At 41.4% G+C, this 23,369-nt stretch overlaps 1 protein-coding gene across 1 annotated transcript in view; it reads right to left on the reverse strand.

Annotated features, from left to right (window-relative positions):
* Positions 1 to 253: 253 nt before the first annotated feature.
* Positions 254 to 23,369, reverse strand: part of LOC135729890 (taste receptor type 1 member 1-like) — a 43,035-nt gene continuing 19,919 nt past the window's right edge. The window contains exons 4-6 of the mRNA XM_065247782.1: positions 1,513 to 1,725; positions 1,302 to 1,422; positions 254 to 1,182 (exon numbers count right to left, since the gene is read on the reverse strand). Of these exons, the coding sequence (XP_065103854.1) occupies positions 254 to 1,182; positions 1,302 to 1,422; positions 1,513 to 1,725 (1,263 nt within the window). The remainder of the gene's footprint in view (positions 1,183 to 1,301; positions 1,423 to 1,512; positions 1,726 to 23,369) is intronic.

Genomic DNA, 23,369 nt, shown 5'->3' on the forward strand with positions numbered 1-23,369 from the left:
AGGTAAAGTGTTTTTGTTAGCACTGAGACCTTGATCAATGACTTTAACCATCTGCTGCTTGTCAGATAATATTTGGTATTTTACTTTGCATGAGTTTACCTAACCTGGTGAGAAAAGAAAAAGTGCTTGCTAATATATTTGTAATGTATCTGTAATATATCTACATTATGTGTACAACTATCTAAAACTAAAAGCAATCAAAATATCCGCATAAAGCATTTCATCTGCATCTGTGCAGCATCATTGCTGTGGTTTAACTTCTACTAATAGTTTGTGTGTAATTCTGAATAGATGTTTGAAAGTACGCAGCAGTGTTTTTCTTCGGTTGAAATAACATGATGTAAGATTTTGGTATGAAATAGCAAAAGAGAAATCCATATGTACTGGATATCTGAACAAATGCATTAACAAACAGGATTTCTTTGCTGTTGAAGAAAAAGAAAACTGTAAAGTATAAAATCCAGACCAGAATTAAAAACACTATACTGAAGGTTATTGATTTGGCCTCATTGTAATTTTTGGGAAGATCTCTTGCCATGTAAGAAAACCAAATACACAAGGCACCAAGAAACATATTCACAAAAGCAGCTGTGCTAATGGATATAACTTCCCCCCTTTCACAGGTGAAAAAAATCTGATTTTTAAAAGACAGTAAGTCCATTAAGGGTTTAGGAGGTTTCAGAATTATATACATTACATAAAAAAGGAAATAAAAGACAGAGAAAGAGGTAACAAAAATCCACTGGCCGTTGTACTTTACCCACAACCTGTGCACATTAGGGAACTCATTCATTTTGAAGACACAAACTATTTGAAAGGCACGAACAAAGAAACAGGAGAGACAGACAGCATTGAAAAAAGCATATATGGTATTTCTATAAGTACATTTTTCTAATGTGGGTTCACCAAAGAAAAAGAATGCACTTAGGCAAGAGATAATCATACACACTAACATTAGGAAAGACATGTTGCCACCAGCAGACCTCACCACTGGTGTGTTGTAATTGTAAGCGAAAATGACAATCATGATAATAAGAAGAGTAATCAAGCATACATTAGAAAATAAAAGTGCAATGGAGGGGATTTCTGTGAACTGTAAATACATAACAGAAAGTGTCTGACATGTCGCACTGCCATCAGACCATTCATTCTCTGCACATGGAAAACAGGTATAGGGGTCCCCTGGAATAAAAACAAAGATATGAATGTTTGGTAATACAGGCAAAATATCAATCTTGTGATGATTAAGATTTATAAAGCTAAAATATCACAAATGTGCTATTTAACTTTAAGGTACTTACGAGAATAATTCACATAGCTGTTTTGTGGACATTTTTTACATAGAAAGCAGCAATCATGATATCCCACGTGTTCTCTTGAAAATCCCTCCTTGCACTCAACAGAGCAGTTTGAGAAAGGAACCTTTATAGAATAATAAAGAGTGTTAAAAGTTCATCTAGGCTGCTAAATGTATTAAATGAAGCCTACCAAGAGTAATAAAGGGTAACTTACAGATGTGTTGTTATGCCAGGGCATGAGTGAGTTGTCAATGGTAAAATTAATTTCTGGATATGTGTCATAAATGCCCACCATCTCAATCCGTGAAAAATTTGTTTCAGTGTTCCAGACCACGATTGCATAACTGATGGTTAGATCACCATTAACATCATATTTCACCTGATAGTTATTGAGTGAAAAATCCAACTTCCTAATTTCTCCCAGAAGCTGTTGTAAAGTGTGTTGAAAAAAAATCTTATCAAAATGTAAACAAAAATTACAACAAAATTATAATGAGTATTTTATTGGCTTATTCTCCGGCAATCTTTTTTCAAAAAAGCCCGCCATCATTTTTTGTGATTTTTACAAAAGTTTCGCAAAATGCCTACCAGGAAAATTCTCTTTTCATAAATATAAACATACAAATATATCAAATAAAAGAACAGATCCTCTGCTTTCAGACAAACAAGCATACAAAACAGGAAAAAAAATTCATCCTATCTTCATTTGTTCTCTTTTTATAATAGCGGAATTACAGATTGTCAGGGAAACTTGTCAGGAAGCGTCATTGGCAGGGAAACATTTTCTCTTAATTGACAAGATAACTTAACAATTAACAATTACAAGATAATTGATAAATACATTTTTTAGATATGAATTTAATATTTAATTCACTAGCTCAGGTTTAGTACATAAACAGCAGTAACTATATGGCTGAGAACCACAGTATTTTAAATGCCTGTTTACCTTTCCTAGTATGTTACTTGGGATTGTGGGTTAAACAGACACTCGTATACTAATTTTCCAGCTCCCCTAGAGTTAAACATTTAATTTATACCTTTTTTGAATCAATTCAGCTGATCTCTGGGACTGGCGCTACCACTTTCCTTAAAAGACACTCCCTAAACACTAAACTCTGATTACGCATGAGATTATGCGAGTAGCTGGCAAACGCCAGTGTCTCTTTTATCATAAACCCTTTAGACGCATCTGCAGCAGGCACTTATTTTGACAAGACATGTGATGCACACACGGTCTCTCGAAGCGCAGAAAACATATTTTGAAAAAAGGAACCACACACGACGGGCTACATACATGTTGTGACGAACTTTAGAGGTTTTAGATGTGCTTTTTGCAATCGCATCTTTTATAAGAATACCTCAAAGCGAGTCAAATATGATGCCTCTTGTGTTTGTGTGTGCCCGTCTTGTATGATGTTTGACGGCAGCACAAAGAAATTACTTGCGTCTGGAGAGAACTTTCAGTGAGAACACAGGTGCGAGTAAATAAGGATTTAAATGTTTGCTGCACTCGGATAAAACAACTGAGCATCAATGAATGGAGAGACTAGATTAGGACTGTGGGCATTAGCTATGCATATGGATCATCGGGGTATGGCAATCTCAGCTAATTTCAAATAATGAGGTAACAGCAGAAAGAAGGTACATATCCCTCTTCTTATACTTATACAGAGACCGCGTTTTTTACAGTGTGTTCAGAGGACAGGCAGCTAGCAGATAGTGAGGAGATGTTTACTGTATGATACAAAAAATGTTTTATGGCCTAAAACGTGTGAATTCGCTTAGAGCACCTTTAATTTTGCAAAAAGCATAACATTCTGTTTTTATTGGGAGTGGACACAAAAAAAATAGACCTTTAAAATTTTAAATGATGTATAAATCATATCTGTATATCCAAAATCAGCAGAGTAATCTAATCTGGTGCTGGACATTCAAAATGGAATTCTGCAAGGACGGTTGGGTCCAGAATTATCTTTTCTCAGGCCTATATGAAGAGTTTGGTTCCAAAATGCAATAAATGCCATTTTTGAAAAAAATGAGTTACTGCCAGAAAAAGTATTGTATCAGGTCAGTATTTAAAAGTAAATTCTTAATTTTACGCAAAATCCAATATCCGCCGTGTTATTCTGTCATCTTTTCTCCCTTTTTTCCAAAATGCGATAAACGCCACTCCTCCTTTTCAACAGAATGCAATAAATCCGCACAAACAATGGCGGCGCGTTGAGTACACAGAGTCCTAGTTTTCCTCATCTACTTTGTACTTCTTGATCAACAAACAAACAAAAACAAAATATTACTTTAATGGCATTGATAAACCTGTGATGGTTTTCTGTAACGGGAAAGAAACGTAAGCCATCAACATCTAATTTACACGAGAGGCACTCGGGAGACGGGTACTTGTTCTCTCGACAGCATCAAGCTCTGTTTTTATAATAAATCTTTGAAAATCAAGTTATGGATTTTAATTTGTTATGTTTTTATAACCTAAAGATGCTATGTGAAAGTTTGTAAAAGAAAATAGTGGTTTTCATCTCGTCACTTTCATGGTATAGAAAACACGTTTTTACCAAAATTTATCAAAATGGATTTATTGCGTTTTGGAACCAAACTCTTCATATCATTCCTAATCTTTAAGGTATTTCAGGCAGCCTCTGAGGCATCAGGAATTCAGGATATTTTTGACAGTGTATACAGGTCATCTATGATAACAAGCAGGGGAGGCTCGGTCACAGAACCAGGCCTTGTGGAAGGATCAGAGACAGTGTTGTGTTAAGGCTTAAGTAATTAAACATGGAAGGTGGGATACATTTTACAGTAAGGAGAGACTTCACATAATGAGCCAGATTCTCTGTCTGATCCATTTCCCAGGTCCTCTCAGGTTACACTGGAAAGGAGTGAGGCCAGTGACTCGGAGGATATTGTTTTAGTCATGTTCAACCCATGCCAGAAATCTGATCTAGGAGTTCTGGTGACAATGGCAGAATGTTGTCAAGTAATCTTAAAATCTCTTGGATCTTTCTCTCCATCTGCTGGTTCTACTGGTGATGATAACTGAATTACAAACTTATAATCACACCAAGAAGGGTATAAAAGGCTTTCTAGACTCTAATTATGAGCTGTGGCTAGGGTTGCCATCGAAATCGTATTTGCAGTGATGATAATAACAGCGTTATAAATTAAGTAAACGAGTAATCAGACGGCTTACCTTTTCACCAGTTGTAACGCCGCTACCATTACTGACAATAAATTGTTGTGTATGTTACTATAATTGATCTCACTGAAGTAATTTTCACCCGAGTAGGGGCTCTATCAGCCAGACAGTAGGACCTTCAATGTTTTTTCTCTGGTGTGTGTGTGTGTGTTCAGTGGTGGGACACATAACTGATGATGATTGGTTTGTGTGTGTTAGAGGAGGTGGGACAACCACATAACTGATGATGATTGGTTTAATATCCATCGTTAGCCAACCAAAGGCAGAGTGGTGCACATTTTTTTTCACACACAAGCACATGCACGTTGGTGTAAAAAAAAATGTCTGAGCAGTGTTGCCAACTTGGTGACTTTGTTGCTAGATTTAGCAACTTTCTAGACCCCTTTAGCAACTTTATTTCAGAAAAGTGACTAGGACAAATCTAGCGACCTTTTCTGGCTTGGTTGGAGACTTTTGGAAACTGAAGATCAGTGGGTGCTCCTGTTAGCCCCACCCCAGTTTTAAGGCACTCACAGGCAGCCTGGTCCTCGCTACACAGTCCCTCCGAGTCGCACACACCGGCATTGACTGAGCAATGGCATGTACCACAAACTCAAAGGATACGTTTGCGAACACTGGAAGTATAATAGGCTGTCAGGAATTTGGAGACACAAGACACGAACCCAAATGCGGACGTTGACAACAAAGGAATTTATTAAACAGACCGGGTAAAACAGAAAACAAAACCCACGAGGAAGCAAAACAAGACAAGGGAAACACGATACTGAATAAACACTAAACTTAACAAAAAACACTAAACAGGCTACGACTAAGATATCACAACTTACTACAGGCAAACCAACAGGATAAGTGACAAGACGAACGTGCACAGAACAGCAGACATAAGGACAAAAAATAGGGACAAAGTAAATTACATACACCTGGAAAATAATCACAAGTAAGGGATCGGGGAAAAAGTGACGAGACCCGGGAAATGCGTGGTCAGAATAAACCAATACTAAAACCACACATTTCCCACATAGAACATATGTACTGTCAGAACCCTGCCATGCTAAACTAGATCTAAATACCAACAAGGATCTGGCAGGATTCTGACAGTACGCCCCCCTCAAAAGGCAGCTACTAGACGCCCTCAAGGGGGAACACTAAATACGGTACATGACAGACTGGATACAAGACAAGAACCACGAGAACATAACAAACACTAACAGGGGCAAACAGGCAATAATAACAGTAGGATTGGGGTGAGACAATAAAAATAACAAACAAGGGAGGGGGGTGGGGGAACACAAAAGTTCATAGGGGGTGGTCCAGGGTGGGAGGGTGTTGAAGGAGTCCGGGTGGATCTAAAGTAAGTCCTGGGAGGGGCATGGCAGGAAGGTGCAAAACCTGTCCGGGGTTGCGCTGGCTGCGCACACGGCTGGGGTTGACGTTTGAATTGTTTTCAAACAGACGGAGCGTAGCTAACTCCTCCCCCTCCCTTCCGTGCTTTCATGAATGCGCCCAACCCCCACCCCAAATCCTTCTTGTCGTTTATTGGCTGGAAAATTTTGTTATGGTTTCTGTTGTAGGTTTGGCCACTGTGTTGTTATTGCCATTTTTGAAGGCTGGGCTGTCTACAGAGATCGCGTTTTTTTACAGAATTCAATAGCGTTTGTCCCTTATTTTCGAGTTGCGCAGCATCCATGCAAACCATCTCATCCACATTCTGTGAAGACTTATTTCCTCTGGCATATATATATATATATATATATATAGCAGAGATGCTCACAAGTCTCTGAGCTCGAGTCCAAGTCAAGTCTCAAGTCTTTGAGCTCGAGTCCAAGTCAAGTCTCAAGTCTCGTTGTAACAAATAAAACTCTAATAACAAATAAAGTAAATGACAAACATTTATAAAAAAGAACAAAGTTGCACATTAAGTAGGGTCTAAAATTAGCATTAGGTACAGAAATTAAATTAAATGGATAATAACACTGTCTTTATTGTACAAATTAAGTATTATTATTATTGTTTTTAGAGCAATAGAAGTGATTTTCTGTTTGTCTTGGGTTGTTTGATTAACATAAATGACACAGACTTAGGTAGGTTAATCGAGGTTACTGTCTCTTTAAGAACAAATAAGCCCAGACTGGTTTCTGACTGGTTTCTTAAGACATAAAAAGACATTAACAAATGTTAGAAAAACAATACTGTGAGATCATTTTGTGTGTATGTGCCCTGTCAAGAAAATAAAGATTTTATGTTGGCTTAACTTTTGAAACACTTCTCTCTGTATGTGCACTACTGAGGCCACTTAAACACGTGCTCACACACAGGCGGAGAGCATTGTTTTTCATTGCTCTATTCAGCAAATGTATGTCAATGGACTACAGTATGACACAAAGTAGCGCAACTCTGGACCTGACTGGAGCTGGACCGGACACATTTAACCACATATACGTACAGAAATCTGCTCACTTGAGCGCCTTCTTGTGGTTAAATTGTTTAACCGTTTAAAGAATTGCAAGCCTTAGAAACACGTTAATGATAAACTTACCCTATTTAAATTGCATATTAATCCGCGAATTGCATGCGAGCCGGACCGCAGATCCGTCACAGCACTACCCAAAGCTTCAGATGAATGGCACCGCAGTGACTGGTGCAGTCGACATGTATGCACGGAGCAGATAGGTCACGTGTTACGTCGTGGGCAGGTTGTAGGTAACGGAGGGAGGGGAATAACAGCGAGCTCATCAGACGTTTCCTAAAAATAAACATTGTTCATGAGTCGCGCGGCTTGAGTCCAAGTCGAGTCTGAAGTTTTTGAGGGCCGAGTCTGAAGTCACTGTGTGTGCGACTTAAGTTGGACTCTAGTCAGAGTCTCAAACTCGAGTCCCCATCTCTGATATATAGTAAATTACACATTATCACACAATTATTATTATATAGGTTATTATTTATTCTACACATAAAGAAGATGGTCCTAATGACAAATCTTCATGCTTTGCTTTCTTACTTTTCAATCTCCATGATAGTGTCTGCTTAATGCCTAATGTAAATGTCATGAGAAGTTCAAATGTTAATCACTTGATCTAGGCCTCCTACAGATGTGCATCTCTGGTGAAGTCATATTAAAGGACTTTGTTATAACATCTCACATACTTTTTTCACCTGTTATTCCAGTGGGCCCACAGCACATCTGGCTTCTCCCAATGACAGCAAAGCCTTCCAAATCATCATCATCATCATTCTTTATTTGCGCTTGCACAGTTTCATCAAAAAAATGCTAACTTTTTAAGTAAATTTCATACATACATTCAGTGCAAAGCTCAGGAGTAGGATGAAGGAAATCGAAAATGAAAAGAAAACGGAACTTAACAGATAATAAAACTGATCATGGATTTCTGTTTTAACTCTTTTGCTTCGGTAACAAACTGCTCTATAAGTAAGCTGTGCTGTGAAAAACCCTTGGAGCCAGTTTTGGCGTATTTTATGCAACTAACCAACCTTGTGCACGCACCTGCTCATGCAGAACACTCCAAAAACAATGAGTTTGCCCAATCATATGTTGTGAATTATTAAACATTAATTCACAAACTGAAATGTGTGTATAAATACGTAAAACATATGAAATTATTAGGAATAACCCACATTGTTCTTAAAGATTAGTTTATATTTCTTTATTTGTCATTGCATGTTAATAGAATGAAATTGGTGAAAAATAGCATACCAATGCTGTGCCACTTACTAGTCCATATGTTAAAAAAAATTACAAAATGACCGTGATAGGGATTGTTAAAAAAACTGCAGTAAAGCCACATATGTGACACAAATAGATGTATAATCGGTAAACACCCATAGACAATAATTAGTCCCAAAAATAAAAGTAAATTTTTTTCACGATTTTTTTACGAAGTGCAAAGAGGTTTGTGCAGTTACAGATATCCTGTGCCATGCCCGGCCACCAGTGTTGGTTTGATTGGACAGAGAGGTTCTGGTCGCAGTATGGGCCGTGCCCACAAATGAATGAATGGACTTTATGAGAGGAACTCATCATTCTTAGTCCCTGGACGATAGGATATGGAAAAGTCTGGGTTGCAATGGTCAGTAAGTACTACAAAGAAGTAACAGGTGTAGTGAACAGCGTACAACAAACATTCCAGACCCCTCCCTAATTGCTACATTTGGAGTGTATTTTGGTGGGTTAACATAAGCAAGTGTGCACTTAATCAGAAAAGGCTGCTCGGACAACTCTTTTATAGTTGACCCCCGTGCCAAAGCGGAAAAGAAGAGGATGTTTTGATTGGCTCACAACATTTCTGCTTAACATCCGTTCAAACCCCCCCTTCACAATCTCATGAAGGCAGGATGGTTGTAAACACTCCTTAAGGAAAAGCATTTTTCAAAGTATTGGCTTTCCAAAGAACAAATCTTTACAATCCTTCCACCAACAAAATGTACTAAAACCATCACCTATTCACTTGACTTGTTTAAAGACACTACCATTCAGGATTACATCTTTATGTTATGAAACTGTTCAATTAATCACAGTTATTAACATATGAATGCATGTATTATATAGTAACATTTTGCTGTTATGTTTATACTTTTTACACTCAGGACAATGTCAATGGCATTTTGGAAATGGTTTGGTAAGTGGAAAATGCGTGGATGAAATTCTTAAGACAGTTAAACTGTACTTTATGCTATGCAAATGAGTTCTCATCCATATTCTGTGGGCTTCCTCTGACATCCACAGCCAATCATGGTTCTGCATCAGGAAAGTACCAAGATGCAAACTCCTCCTTATCTAAAATGTTATAAAAGTTCCTTTTTTCCAGACATTCTGTGTTCTAAAGCTGCTGCCTGTGTGCTAGAGACGTAAACAGAGTACCCCAGCTCTGAGTCTCAGCCCGAAAATGAGACATTAGACAAATTCTGAGTCTCTCGCCTGCGTGTTAGAAATTGCAACAGGACAAACCCCATCGTTCTGAGTCTTCTGCCATATGCTAAGAGACTGAAACAGGGCACCCAACTTCTTGTTTCGCACTTAGAGAGACAATAACAGATCATCGAAAAAACCAACCAAGTTTCTGAATCTCAGCCTTAAGATTTTACAACTCCTCGTTCTGAGTTTGACAACAGAGACTGAACCAGATCAACCACAAATTCTGAGTTTTTGGCCTGTGCGTCCAGAGACTAAGCGAATCACACCATGTTTCAAGTCTCACGTCCAGAAAGGCAGTCACAGACGTCTGCAACAAGGTGAAGCTCAGAAGATCAAACCTTTACTTCAAGGGACTTTTATCTGCGTGTTCCAGATTTGTTAAGGATCTTCTGCACTGACTACAGCACCGTGTCTGCGTGTTCCAGATGTCACGGTTTATGAATGCATTGTGTCAGAACGATCTGACCACAATATGTAGGCAGCGAGTTCAACCATCACATCCATGGAGGAGTTCTTTAACTGCAGCAACCGTCGTCTCGAATCCCAGTAACGTAATCTCTGCGAGTCGTGCTGTTCAGGCATTGGTGGCACAGGTGACGGAGCTCACCCAACAATTCCAACAGCTACGAGTTCCCACTGCGCCGCCCACACCGCCCGTTCAACCCACACCACCGGAGAACATTGCTCACTTGGAGCCCCGCCTCCCGGTTCCTGAATCTTACTCGGGTGAGCCTAACTATTGTAGAGCTTTTCTAACATGTTGCTCTATGCATTTCTCTTTACAACCTAGAACCTTCAACAATGAACAGACCAAGGTGGCATTCGTGCTAACTCTATTGACCGGGAGGGCGGCGCTCTGGGGAATGGCGGTGTGGGAGAATCAAGATCCATGCTGCGCCTCATTCCAGACACTCGCGACTGAGATGAAGAGGGTCTTCGACCGAGCACTCGCGGGTAGAGAAGCAGCTCGTTTGTTGGCGGAACTGAAGCAGGGAGAGAGGTCCGTCTCCGACTATTCGATCGAGTTCAGGACATTAGCGACCGAGTGTCAGTGGAATGAGGAGGCACAGTGGGACATGTTCCTGAATGGGTTGGCTGACCGCGTCCATCAGGAGATCTACGCCATGGAGCTTCCAACTACACTCAATGGACTCATCGAACTGGCCTTAAGAGTTGATTCCGTTTATCCAGAGTAAACCGTCGAGCCATGTCCAGATCCAGTGGAGCAGAGGTGATGCGGCCCATTGGCGGAGACGCGGTCAGCCCAGTCTACGATCCCGAGCCCATGCAGGTGGGTCGAGCCCGACTTTCCCGGGAGGAGAAGGAACGGCGGAGATCCCAGGGCCTTTGTTTGTATTGCGGCGGGACTGGTCACTTTGCATACAACTGTCCGGTAAAAGGCCCAGCCCGGCAGTAAGTTTGAGGCTACTATCAGGCGGGGGTCTCAGCCGAGAAGTCGTCATCTACATCTACGCTCCTCCCGGTGAGACTGAGGTGGTCAGCACATCATCACGATTGTCAGGCACTGGTGGATTCGGGGGCTAAAGGTAATTTCTTGGACCATTCTTTTGCCATCAAACATAACATTCCACTCAGAGCCCTTTCACAACAGACTTCAGTTCATGCACTCAACGGATTAGATCTTCCCACCATTGCTTTAGCCACCGAGAATATTACATTCATCACTTCTGGCAACCACACCGAAATTATTTCTTTCTACATCCTGGACTCACCCCTGGCACCTGTTGTACTTGGACATCCATGGTTAGGATTACCCAACCCAAAAGTGGACTGGCAGACGAAAATTCAGTGTGTGCTTGGAAGGAAGTGTTCAGTAAGTCTTACGCTGCTTCTCGTCCTCCACATCGTCCCTATGACTGTGCTATAGAGTTAATGTCAGGTAAGTCTCCGCCTAAAGGCAAGTTATATTCGCCTTCGATTCCCGAAAGTGAGGCTATGGAGAAATACATTTCTGATTCTCTAGCAAACGGGTTCATCCGCCATTCCTCTTCTCTAGCAGGGGCGGGGTTCTTTTTTGTGGGGAAGAAGGATGGAACTCTGTGACCTTGTATTGATAACCAAGGGTTGAACAACATCATGGTAAAGAATACTTATCCTTTGCCGTTGATGTCTTCAGCTTTCGAGAGGTTGCAGGGAGCATTCGTTTTCACAAAATTGGATTTACGTAACGCTTATCATTTGGTGGGGGATGAATGGAATGGAAAACTGCTTTTAACACCCCTAGAGGCCATTTTGAATATTTGGTGATGCCCTTCGGGCTATCCAATTCACCAGCAGTTTTCCAGGCACTCGTCAATGATGTGCTGCGAGATATGGTTGACCAGTTCATATATGTCTACCTGGATGACATATAGATTTTTTCTTCATCTCTCCAGGAACGTGCAGCACGTCAGACAAGTGCTTCAGAGGTTGCTAGAGAATGGGCTTTTTGTCAAGGCGTAGAAATGCGCCTCTGACTGCCTTAACCTCCCCACGAACCACGTTCAGGTGGTCAGACGCAGCCGAGGCTGCGTTTGCCAAACTGAAAGGTTGCTTTGTTTCAGCCCCTATTCTTGTCGCCCCTGATGCTTCACGTCAGTTTGTGGTCGATGAGTCAGGGGTGGGGGTAGGTGCAGTGCTATCCCAACGCTCCTCCTCAGATGACAAGATGCACCCCTGCATGTTTTTGTCTCATTGGTTATCCCCCGCAGAACGCAATTATGATATTGGTAATAGAGAGTTGTTGGCAGTCAAATTAGCATTGGAAGAATGGCGCCACTGGTTAAAAGGGTCTGGGGTACCTTTTATTGTTTGGACCGATCATAAGAACTTAGAATATATTAGAACTGCTAAAAGACTGAACTCCAGGCAGGCTCGGCGGGCACTTTTTTTCGGTCGTTTTGATTTTTCTCTCTCGTATCGTCGGGGTTCCAAAAACATCAAACCCGATTCCTTGTCACGCATTTTTGATCGTTCCGAACGCCTGTCTACTCTCGAGTGCATTTTACCAGAGAGTCTAGTTGTCTCCACACTCGTATGGGAGGTCGAATCGAGAGTCAAGACGGCTCTAGAAGGGGTAACGCCTCCGTCTAGGTGTCCACTGAACCGTTTATTTGTACCGGAGGGATTAAGGTCCAATGTTATTAAGTGGGGTCATTGTTCCAATATAGCTTGTCATCCAGGGGTAAGTCGAACCAAATTTTTGGTCAAGCAACGATTCTGGTGGCCACACATGGCTCGTGACATTCACAGTTTTGTTTTGGCTTGTTCGGTTTGTGCCAGTGGTAAGACTTCCAATCGACCTCCTGATGCGTTACTTCAACCGCTGCCTGTCCCTTCGAGACCCAGGTCCCATATCGCTCTAGATTTTGTTACCCCCCTTCCGCCCTCCCAGGGCAACACGGTAGTTTTAACCGTGGTGGACCGATTCTCGAAGGCGACTCATTTCAATCCCTTGCCCAAATTACCCTCAGCCAAGGAGACAGCGTTGGTTGTCGTAGACCACGTCTTTCGCTTACATGGCCTCCCGACAGACATGGTTTCCGACAGAGGTCCCCAATTTGTGTCCAAATTTTGGCAAGAATTTTGTAAGTTGCTATGGGCGACTGTCAGTCTTTCTTCTGGGTTTCATCCCCAGACCAATGGTCAAACCGAGAGAGCCAACCAAGATCTGGAGAGAGTGTTGCGATGTCTGGTTTCCAAGAATCCTTCATCCTGGAGCCAACAACTCTCTATGGTGGAGTACGCACACAATACTTTACTGGTATCAGCTACGGGCCTATCTCCGTTTCAGTGTAGTATAGGGTACCAACCACCTGTTTTTTCCAGTCTGGAATCCGAAGTCCCCTCCGCTCATGCATTCGTCCAGAGGTGTCACCGCACATGGACTAGAGCCCGGGAGGCTTAACTCCAGGTGGGGGCGGGCACCAAGGCCAAAGCCGATCGCAACCGGTCTAGGCCTTCGAGATACGTCATTGGTCAAAGAGTGTGGCTTTCAACTAAGAATATTCCTTTCCGATCCGTGTCTAACAAATTAGCTCCTAAATTCATTGGCCCGTTTAAGGTCACTAAGAACATTTAGTCTTCCTCCTGTGTACAGGAGAGTACATCCCGCCTTTCATCTTTCCAAAATCAAACCTGTGTTTTTTTCACGCTTTAATCCGCCTGACCCGGTTCCCCCCGCCTCGTCTCGTAGATGGGGTAACCAGGTATTTGGTAAATCGTATTCTGGACTCTAGGTGGAGGGGACGCGGATTTCAGTTCTTGGTGGATTGGGAAGGTTACGGTCCGGAGGAGAGAAGTTGGGTTCCTGCTCGAGACATACTGGATCACTCCCTTATCGATGAATTCAAGCGGCAGGTAAAGGAGTCTGGGAACGCCAGGCGGCGTTCCTAGGGGGAGGGGTACTGTCACGGTTTACGAATGCATTGTTTCCTTTCTGATTCACATGGCTGTGTTGTGTGTGTGTGTGTGTGTGTGTGTGTGTGTGTGTGTGTGTGTGTGTGTAGTGGGCGTGTCCGGCACTTACCTCCAGCGCACCTGATTCTCATCACTCGCTTCAGCTGGAGCTCATTTACTCCGCTATATATACTCACCCAGTTTCTTGTGTCCTTTGTCAGATCGTTTGTGGAGTTGGTGGTGTCTCGTGCTGTGTTTCCAGTCTGGTGTGTTCCTGCTCTCGTGTTCGTGTTAGTGATGAGCGAGTCACCCGAAACTCGGATCATTTAACCCGATCCCTAAAATGACTCGAGAACCATGAGTCCTTAGTGACCATTAACCCGAGTCAGTTGAGTCCTCTCAGATTTTGCATTAAAAATGAGAAATTGTATCAAACACAAAGCTCTTCAAATGTTTACAACAGAATTACAACAAATAACTCTACATAAGCTGCCATAGGTTCTATAACTTGCAACAACGAGTTAATTTACATCACCAAATGTCGACTGGGGGTACCGAGTGAACCAAAAGCTGCTATTCCGGATCATTATTTCTTGCAGGTCCGAGTACAAAGGGATGCGTGCGCGCGACAATGAGTTGGTCGGCGGCTCGGGGATTCACACAGAGAGTGACTCAACTCATGGAGCTTGAATCCTGGGCTAGGAGAAACAAGCCTTGCTCGTGTTGTTAACCCACTGACTCATGTAGGCTAATCTGTTGAAATATTTGACTGGCACAATGTTTTGGGTAGAAGCTGCAAATGTTTAACATTTTTAAATACGAGGACTGCTGCAGCAGTGCTGCTGGAAAGATCCGCCACCGACGGACGTACACGGCTCCTCTTGTTGACTGAGTCACTCAGAGTGACGTGAGTGGTTCACTCACAGGACCCGTGCAGGAGCAGGCGAGCGGCTCTGTCTGGGACTCACTCACAAGATTAACCGAAGCCTATCGTGGATCTTTTAAGTCAATCTGAAACAGGACACGTTCCTCTCACGTCCAAGTCAACCAAGCCTGACATCTTCTAAATGTGGTGTTGATATATTTGTCGTTATGAAATGAAACTAAACACACCAAACTTTTACAATTATGTTATTGATAATGTTACCACGGGCATGCATGTTTTTTACAAGTTCCTCAGGTCACATAAGCCCTTTTTTGTGAGCAGAGGAGTCATAAACTCGTAGCTGCACGCGTGATCCGAGTTGCTTGGTTGGCATTAGTATGACTTAGCGATTGGAATTGGGAGATTTTGACCAAGTGACTCAAGTGACTCGAGTGACTCGCACAACCCGGATCATATTAGTGAGTGACTCAGAATAACCCGAATCCTTAAAAAGATCCGGGTTGACCATCACTAGTTCGTGTTTCTGGATTGTTATGTGGATTATATTATCGACCGGATTCATCAGTTTCGTCACGCTGGCCATCTCAGTTACCTGTGTCACCCGTCCTGCTGTCATCATCTCAAATCCTTCTGTGTTTTCAATAAACAGCTTAACTTGCGTTTGCTTCCTCTCAATCTTCGTGACACCAGATCGCTAGAATCCTCTTGAAGCTTCTCGGAGATCACTATTTTCACAGCACTTCATGTTCAAGGCTGTTGAACTGAACCTGACTCTTTGTCATAGCAGCACGGAAAAGCCTGACACGTGGCTGACGGGCCACCACTGGACTGCTCATTCGACCACACAGAACGTAAATATAACACAACCAAATATTTCCTGAAACCATGGCATTGGTCTATTCTATTAGTAACTATTTACAATAGATGCTTCCCAATATTGCATAACTGATTTCTTTAACGTTTATCAGATAATTCTTTGATTATTGGGTTATTAGAAATAAGGTTTCATCTTACCAGAAATAGAAAACATTCTGCCATGAAATCAACTCAGTCACTTCAATTTTTTTATTCTTTACATTTTAGTTTCTATCTTTTTCTATTCTTTAGTTTTTTAGTATCATTTAGTAGTGTTTTTAGTTTTCTTGTTTATCTTTTGTTAATAAATTCCATTGTGTCTTCCTTGTGTTGGTTAAACAGTTGAAGGGTTCTACAAGCTGGTCAGAATCTCAAAAAATCCTTCCAATAAATTAGATGACAAACTCCCTCTAATTTACATATTTTCTTATTTGTTGAATGATCTATTTAAATCATTCTTATTGTTAAAGTGAAATTTTCACGGAGTGACTGTATACAGGTGGAATGAAAGTGGTGGAAATAGTTCTGCCAGGGCCAATTTCAGTGTAACACCTGGCTTGTTCCGGTCGACTCCGGGCGATGAATTTACATGAGATATGGATCAGGTGTGTAAAGAGAATGTGGCGATCGATGATTGGGTCATCGAGAGGAAAGAGGACCTATAAAGAGGGCTGTTTGAAAAGCAGAAAAGAGGAGTCAGCTCCGGGAGTCCGCTGGAATCGATGCGTAAGGGGGGCGGGTGAGAATGAGTGTCTGGACAAACAGGCAAGTGGTGAAGACGTAACCTTCATGGAAGGAGTTTGGAAAGAGGAAGGAGATTTATACATGAAACACGGAAGAGATAAGTGCCAAGCCATTTGTTTACGTTGTGCTTTCACGACTACGTGGTGTGTTTTGAAGGAATATTGGATGTCTGGAGGACACAAAGAACGGAGCGAATTGGATATGCATTAGAAGAAGGAGAGCAAAGCTAATCCGGTGGGTCAATGCTTCTGAACATTTGTCATGTGTTATGAGAAGCGAAGTGTGGATATTTAAAGGAACAGTCCGACACTTTGGGGAATTTCCCCGGTTGTATGTTGCCACCTGTATAACCCGCTGTCTTCTGGCTTAAAGCCCATATCCTCATACACCAAACAAAGGTATTGCCGTGTGTTACTGTGAACTGAGGGGAGGACGACTGCTTTTTCAGGGAGCTACACTGCGACCAAAATGGTCGCATATGCGACCTTTTGAACTGCCGTTGCGACCCTAATTTTTAATGGGTCGCAAATGTGCTACCTAATGTTTTAGACAATATGCTATGATTTACTATGAGCATTTATTAAAACAGAAATGTGGATCTTAAGAATACGTTTTATAACGTGCTCTGAGCCATCAACACGTTGGCTTCATTTTGCGTGAAAGCACGTCGTGTCTCTCCCTATCAGTGTGCGTTTGCGTGCTCAGCTGTTTCTCAATGAATTTGGTGGGACGCGACGCAAGCGCAGTGTCTTCCTTGTTTCTGAACTTGAGCAGAGGCTTTCTTCACTGAGGACGCGGGACTCGTATGGTTCCGGGTTATATTTTAAATGGTCTGTCGGGTCCGGTTAGGTCCTAGTTTAATTACTTTGGGTCCCAAGTCTGATTAATGTTGTGTTTATAACCCGAGTCGATCGGAAAACGTCCATGAGCGCTACCGCGCTAAAGCTCGAGTGCAGTTTCAGCGTGCCTCCGGTTTCTATGGCGATGGTTCTTGTTACGACCACGCGCTGCATTTTCTTTCTCACATTTTTTTAATAATCTTATTATTAATTAACCATATCCATATTAAGTTTGGACAGAGATTGTAGCAAAAAGCAATGCTAATGTCAAGCCAATTGCACTGAACGAGCAAAGCAATGTAAAGTCTGTCACCGGGACAGCAAGTAGACTTTTAAATCTGAAATAATGAGTGGATTAAGCTTTTTAAATCGGCAAGAGAGAAATAGAAAGATAGAGCAGAAGCAGTAAAAGTGCCTTTCTAATAGAAATTATAACCATTATAACATTAGTCACATTTATAATCTATAGACCTGCACTGTCTATTAATATACTATACATAGTATTGTATTATATTGAGTTTGATAAAAGGGGTCTAATTGCTTCATATATCAGTGCAAAAACAGTAAGTCTTTTCGTGGTGCTTTGACAAACAGTGTCAGCTTTGTTAATGGCAAAGAAAGTTTAAGGTGGTTAGATTGATGAAATATAATGTGAAATTAATATTAATTTTCAATGAATCAAATTATTGTGTTGTGTCACACATTATTAGTTCTACATCACATGTATAGTAGACCATTATTTGTCAGTGGGTAATAATTGCCCTTTTCACCGGCTACCACCACCAAGTAAATTTCAGATGTGGGAAACACTGCAACGTTTAAGAAAACAAGGCGGCATGTGGTTTAAAAGATGGCAAGTAAAATAAAAAGCATATCTGTATGCAATACAGTTTCATTATTGTTCATTATTATCCAGAGCGCCTTAATATAACTTGAAAAAAATATGTGCGACCAAATCATATTTTGCGCCAGTAACTGAAAAAGTTGGTAGCGCAAGTGCCACCAGTGGAAAAGGTTAGTGTAGTTCCCTGTTTTTGGTGTATTGATGCCTTTCCTTTGATGCCAATCTAACTAACAGTGTTTGTTCATCACCCAGTCTGTTTGTATCCATGCTTTCTTGTTGGAGGTAGCAAAGGAGGAGGAAGGAGTCCCCGGTACGTGACCTTAATACCCCCTGTGTCCCACGCCTATACCTGCACTATTAGCCAGGACTCGGAGCCCGGGCTGAATACGTACCACTGCCCTTATAGCAGTGCTTTTGCCAATATTTGTCAGTGATCATGTTCTAGGCCGAGGGAAGAGCTCTGCCTGAGAAGAGCAGAGGGCTGGTGTGTGACAGTATTTCAACACATGTCCATGACTGGGGGACTGGGCAACCTTCCTCATCGCCTGGTGGTAGTGCTGTGGCCATGGAATGTTTCCAGATGCCAGTTCATGCTATGACGCCATGCTCAGCTGTTTCAGAAAAGGAGATTGAATGTTCTTGCCTCCCTCCACCAGTAAGCCGAAAAGATAAAGCCTCCACCCTGATCTGCATATAGCCGTGTCTCCTCCCGTTGCTACCGGTCACTGGTCTGTATGTTTGCTTGTATGCTGAAGAGCCACAGCTCTGTGTTCTTACCTGCCTCCTTGCCTGTATGTGAAGAGTTAAAGTACTGAATTTTCCATTGTTTGTCCATCCGAGTTAATACTAGTGCACTCACTTGTGTCTTCTGCCACCAGCCTGTATACTGAAGAGCTAAAGCTCTGCACCGTTACCTGACTGCTCTCTGGAACGTCGAGGGGCTAAAGCCCTGAATGCTTGCTTGTGCTCCCACCTGTGAGTCGAAGAAAACAAATTCCAAGTACGTGTCGGTATGCCCACCTGTAAATCGAAGAGACCAAGTCCCTAGCACTTACCTGTAAGCCTACCTGTGAGCCAAGGAGTTAAGTCTCCCATGTAGGGCTGTGACGGTGGCAGTTTTTTACCACGGCGGTGGTAATGTACCAGAGTATCAACACATTTCAACTGTGTGCGTTCCTCGAACAAACGAATACAGAGCACCGTTTACCTCGTCTCATACAAATCTTACTAACATAAAATTAGAAAACAACACATTTACAGATGAACCTCGAATGTTAAAATTCGGCCTTCTTAACATTAAATCGCTTACCAATAAAGAACCCATTGTCAATAAAATATTTACTGACCAAAACTTAGATGCACTCTCTTTAACAGAAACCTGGCTTAAAGCAGACGATTACATTAGTTTAAACGAATCCACCCCACAAGACTACTATTATAAACATGAACCGCGATTAAAGGGGAGAGGGGGTGGTGTAGCTACAATATACAACAACATTTTTAAAGTTAACCAAAAATCTGAACTAAAATTTAATTCATTTGAAATAATGCTATTAAATATGGAAATAACTGATCGTAACCATAAACAGCTCTCTTTTGTCCTTGCTACGATCTATAGACCTCCGGGCCATCATGCAGATTTTCTTAAAGAAATATCAAATTTCCTGTCTGACCTCGTAGTCACTGTAGATAAAGCTCTTATCGTTGGTGACTTTAATATACACGTTGATAACCCAACAGATACATTAGGATTAGCGTTTATAGATATTCTAAATTCTCTCGATATTAGACAAAACGTGACAGGGCCCACGCATACTCGTATGCACACATTAGACTTAATTCTGTCACTCGGGCTCAATATTAATGGAATCGAGATATCACCTCAGAGCGATGCAGTTTCAGACCATTGTCTTGTCTCATACACGGTACTTCTAGATAGGATCACTCGATCCACAATATGCTACCGACTAGCCAGAACAATAATTTCTACCACTAAAGATAACTTTATTAGCACTCTTCCAGACCTGTCCCAAATGAAACATGTAGCAGATAATCCTGAAGATCTAGATATTGTAATAGAAAACCTGAACAGTATTTGTTCTAACACATTGGATGCCGTAGCTACAATTCGAAAAAAGAGAATCAAAGAAAAAAGGCCAGCTCCATGGTACGACCATCATACCGCAGCCCTTAAAAAGGCTGCTAGAAAAATTGAAAGAAACTATAGAAGCACAAAGTTAGAGGTATGGTGTGCAGCATGGAAAGAGAGTGTTAAACACTACAGACAGGCTATAAAAATTGCCAGATCTACGTATCTCAGCAATCTTATTAAAGAAAATCATAATAACCCTCGCTTCCTCTTTAGCACAGTTGCGAAACTGACTAGAAATAAAGAACAAACAGAACCCGCTAATAAACTCCCACACAATAGTAACGACTTCATGAACTTCTTTACTAACAAAATTATGATTATTAGGGAAAACATTGTAGGTACCCAAGCAGCCACCACTCTATCCAGTAATATATTTAACGCTAGCTTACCATACGAACATCTTGAGTCATTTAAACCTACTACAATAGAAGAGCTATCTAAATTAGTATCGTCATCCAAATCATCATCCTGTATATTGGACCCTGTTCCCACAAAATTACTCAAAGAGGTATTCCCTATAGTGTCTAACCCAGTACTAAATGTATTTAACTCATCACTAGAATTAGGCTACGTTACAACAGCTTTCAAACTAGCAGTTATTAGACCGCTCATTAAAAAACCAAACCTTGACCAGGGAGATCTAAATAACTTTAGATCAATCTCAAATCTCCCTTTTCTTTCCAAAATATTAGAAAAAGTAGTGGCAAGCCAGCTACGTACATTCTTAGCAAATAATAGTACGTATGAAAAGTTCCAATCAGGATTCAGGCCCCACCATAGCACAGTGATAGCGCTGCTTAGAGTTACAAATGACCTTCTCCTAACATCCGATCGTGGCGAAATATCACTCCTTATATTATTAGACCTTAGTGCAGCCTTTGACACAATAGATCACACAATCTTACTTAATAGGCTAGAAAACTATGTTGGCATCAGTGGTCAAGCGCTAGCCTGGTTCAGGTCGTATCTAACCAATCGCTATCACTTTGTTTATGTAAATGAGGAGGAGTCACATCACTCCCTGGTTGAATACGGCATACCGCAGGGATCAGTTTTAGGTCCTATCCTGTTCTCCTTATATATGTTACCTCTGGGAGATATAATCAGGAATCATAACATACAGTTTCACTGCTACGCAGATGACACACAGCTTTACATCTCCTCACATCCTAGCGAAACACACAATTTTTCTAAGCTATCAGACTGCATCAGCGATATAAGTGACTGGATGGCACATAACTTTCTTATGCTAAACTCCAATAAGACAGAGATACTTGTTATTGAACCGAATCACTACAAATATAATATGACAGACTACAAGTTGCCCATAGATGGCTGCACTGTGGTGCCAACCTCCACGGTTAAGAATTTAGGTGTGATGTTCGACAGAAATTTATCCTTCGACAGCCATATCTCCAATGTCTGCCGCACAGCGTTCTTCCACCTTAGAAATATCTCAAAAATACGCCATATGTTGTCTGCATCAGATGCAGAGAAGCTTATCCACGCTTTTATGACCTCTAGAATAGACTATTGTAACTCGTTACTCGGAGGATGCCATGCAAATCAGGTAAACAAGCTTCAGCTAGTTCAAAACGCTTCTGCAAGAGTTCTTACTCGATCTAAGAAGTATGACCGCATAAGCCCAATTCTGGCATCTTTACACTGGCTACCAGTTAAATATCGTATACAATTTAAAATATTACTAATCACCTACAAAGCCTTAAATGGCCTAGCACCCTCATATCTTAGAGAATTATTATCAGAATACAATCCATCACGTGCATTGCGGTCACAAATTTCTGGCCTCTTAATTATCCCTACAATATCAAAAGTGTCTAAAGGTGGCAGATCCTTTTCCTACTTAGCCCCTAAGCTATGGAATGATTTACCAACCAACGTCCGAAAATCAGAGACAGTAGATAACTTTAAATCTAGACTTAAAACTTTTCTCTTTAACAAGGCATTCGCATAGTTTGTTTAAGCAATAGTACTTATCTCCCAATAGCTAGCTTGTACAACCTAATAAATAAATAAATTAATGAATAAATTAAAACCTTTTTTTCGTCAACACTCCAAAACATGGTAAATGACATTAATACACTTTAGTAATATGCTGAAACTTTGAATTGGTTGTCGATTGAGTCTTAATTGCAAAATATGGTCGGTTTGCAATTTTGGCCTTTTCCCATGGCCTTAAAAATAGTATGTCATACAGAACCGTTTGCCACTGTACGTTAGTATTAACGACGGCAGTGGGGCCTCTGGCCTTAGTCAAACGAGTTCTGTTTCTGTTTCTAAAATCATCAACTATATGTAATACACTTATCTCCCAATAGCTAGCGTGTACAACCTAATAAATAAATAAATTAATGAATAAACTAAAACCTTTTTTTCGTCAACATCCCAAAACATGGTAAATGTCATTAATACTCTTTAGTAATATGCTGAAACTTTGCATTGGTTGTCAATTGAGTCTTAATTGCCAAATATGGTCGGTTTGCAATTTTGGCCTTTTCCCATGGCCTTAAAAATAGTATGTCATACAGAACAGCTTGCCACTGTACGTTAGTATTAACGACGGCAGTGGGGCCTCTGGCCTTAGTCAAACGAGTTCTGTTTCTGTTCTAAAATCATCAACTATATGTAATACACTTAACCAGCAATAGTTAGCCTGCCCGGAACCGAGCTGACTAAAACCACATTACTGTGTGACACCTGCTTTTTATGTGAACGGCCCCTACGCTAATAAGATTTTGTTTCTCTCTCCCTGTCTCGTCCTCGATCACAAGGACAATAAGACAAACAGATCCAGATCCAGTTCCGGTAAATGTGAAAGTCGGCACACCTCTGATCTACTGGCTGTTCTTCAACGTGATGTCCAGCTGATGCCTGACCAAAGACCACCGGCAGAACCCGTTTAATCTCCGCTTAATCTCCTTCCGTTTCAATGTATATATATATATATATATATCTCCCAAGGGTTTTTTCCTCCTAGGACTTTTTTTTACTTCCCCGGCTAAAATTCCGGGGTTTTTTTCTCCTAGGGGGTTTTTCAACCCGGGGAGGCAGACTTTTTGGGCTTAACTTCTATACCCCAGGTAGCCAGTGCATTCGGACCAGATCCGGCTGAGTGTCGGCGCACACGGCTGTGTTCTGGCTGCGGCTTACCAGCATTAAGCCAGCACTGGCCCAGCAAAAGTTGCCAGATTCGG

This window comes from Paramisgurnus dabryanus, chromosome 11, assembly GCF_030506205.2.
Source record: "Paramisgurnus dabryanus chromosome 11, PD_genome_1.1, whole genome shotgun sequence".
Taxonomy (NCBI): domain Eukaryota; kingdom Metazoa; phylum Chordata; class Actinopteri; order Cypriniformes; family Cobitidae; genus Paramisgurnus; species Paramisgurnus dabryanus.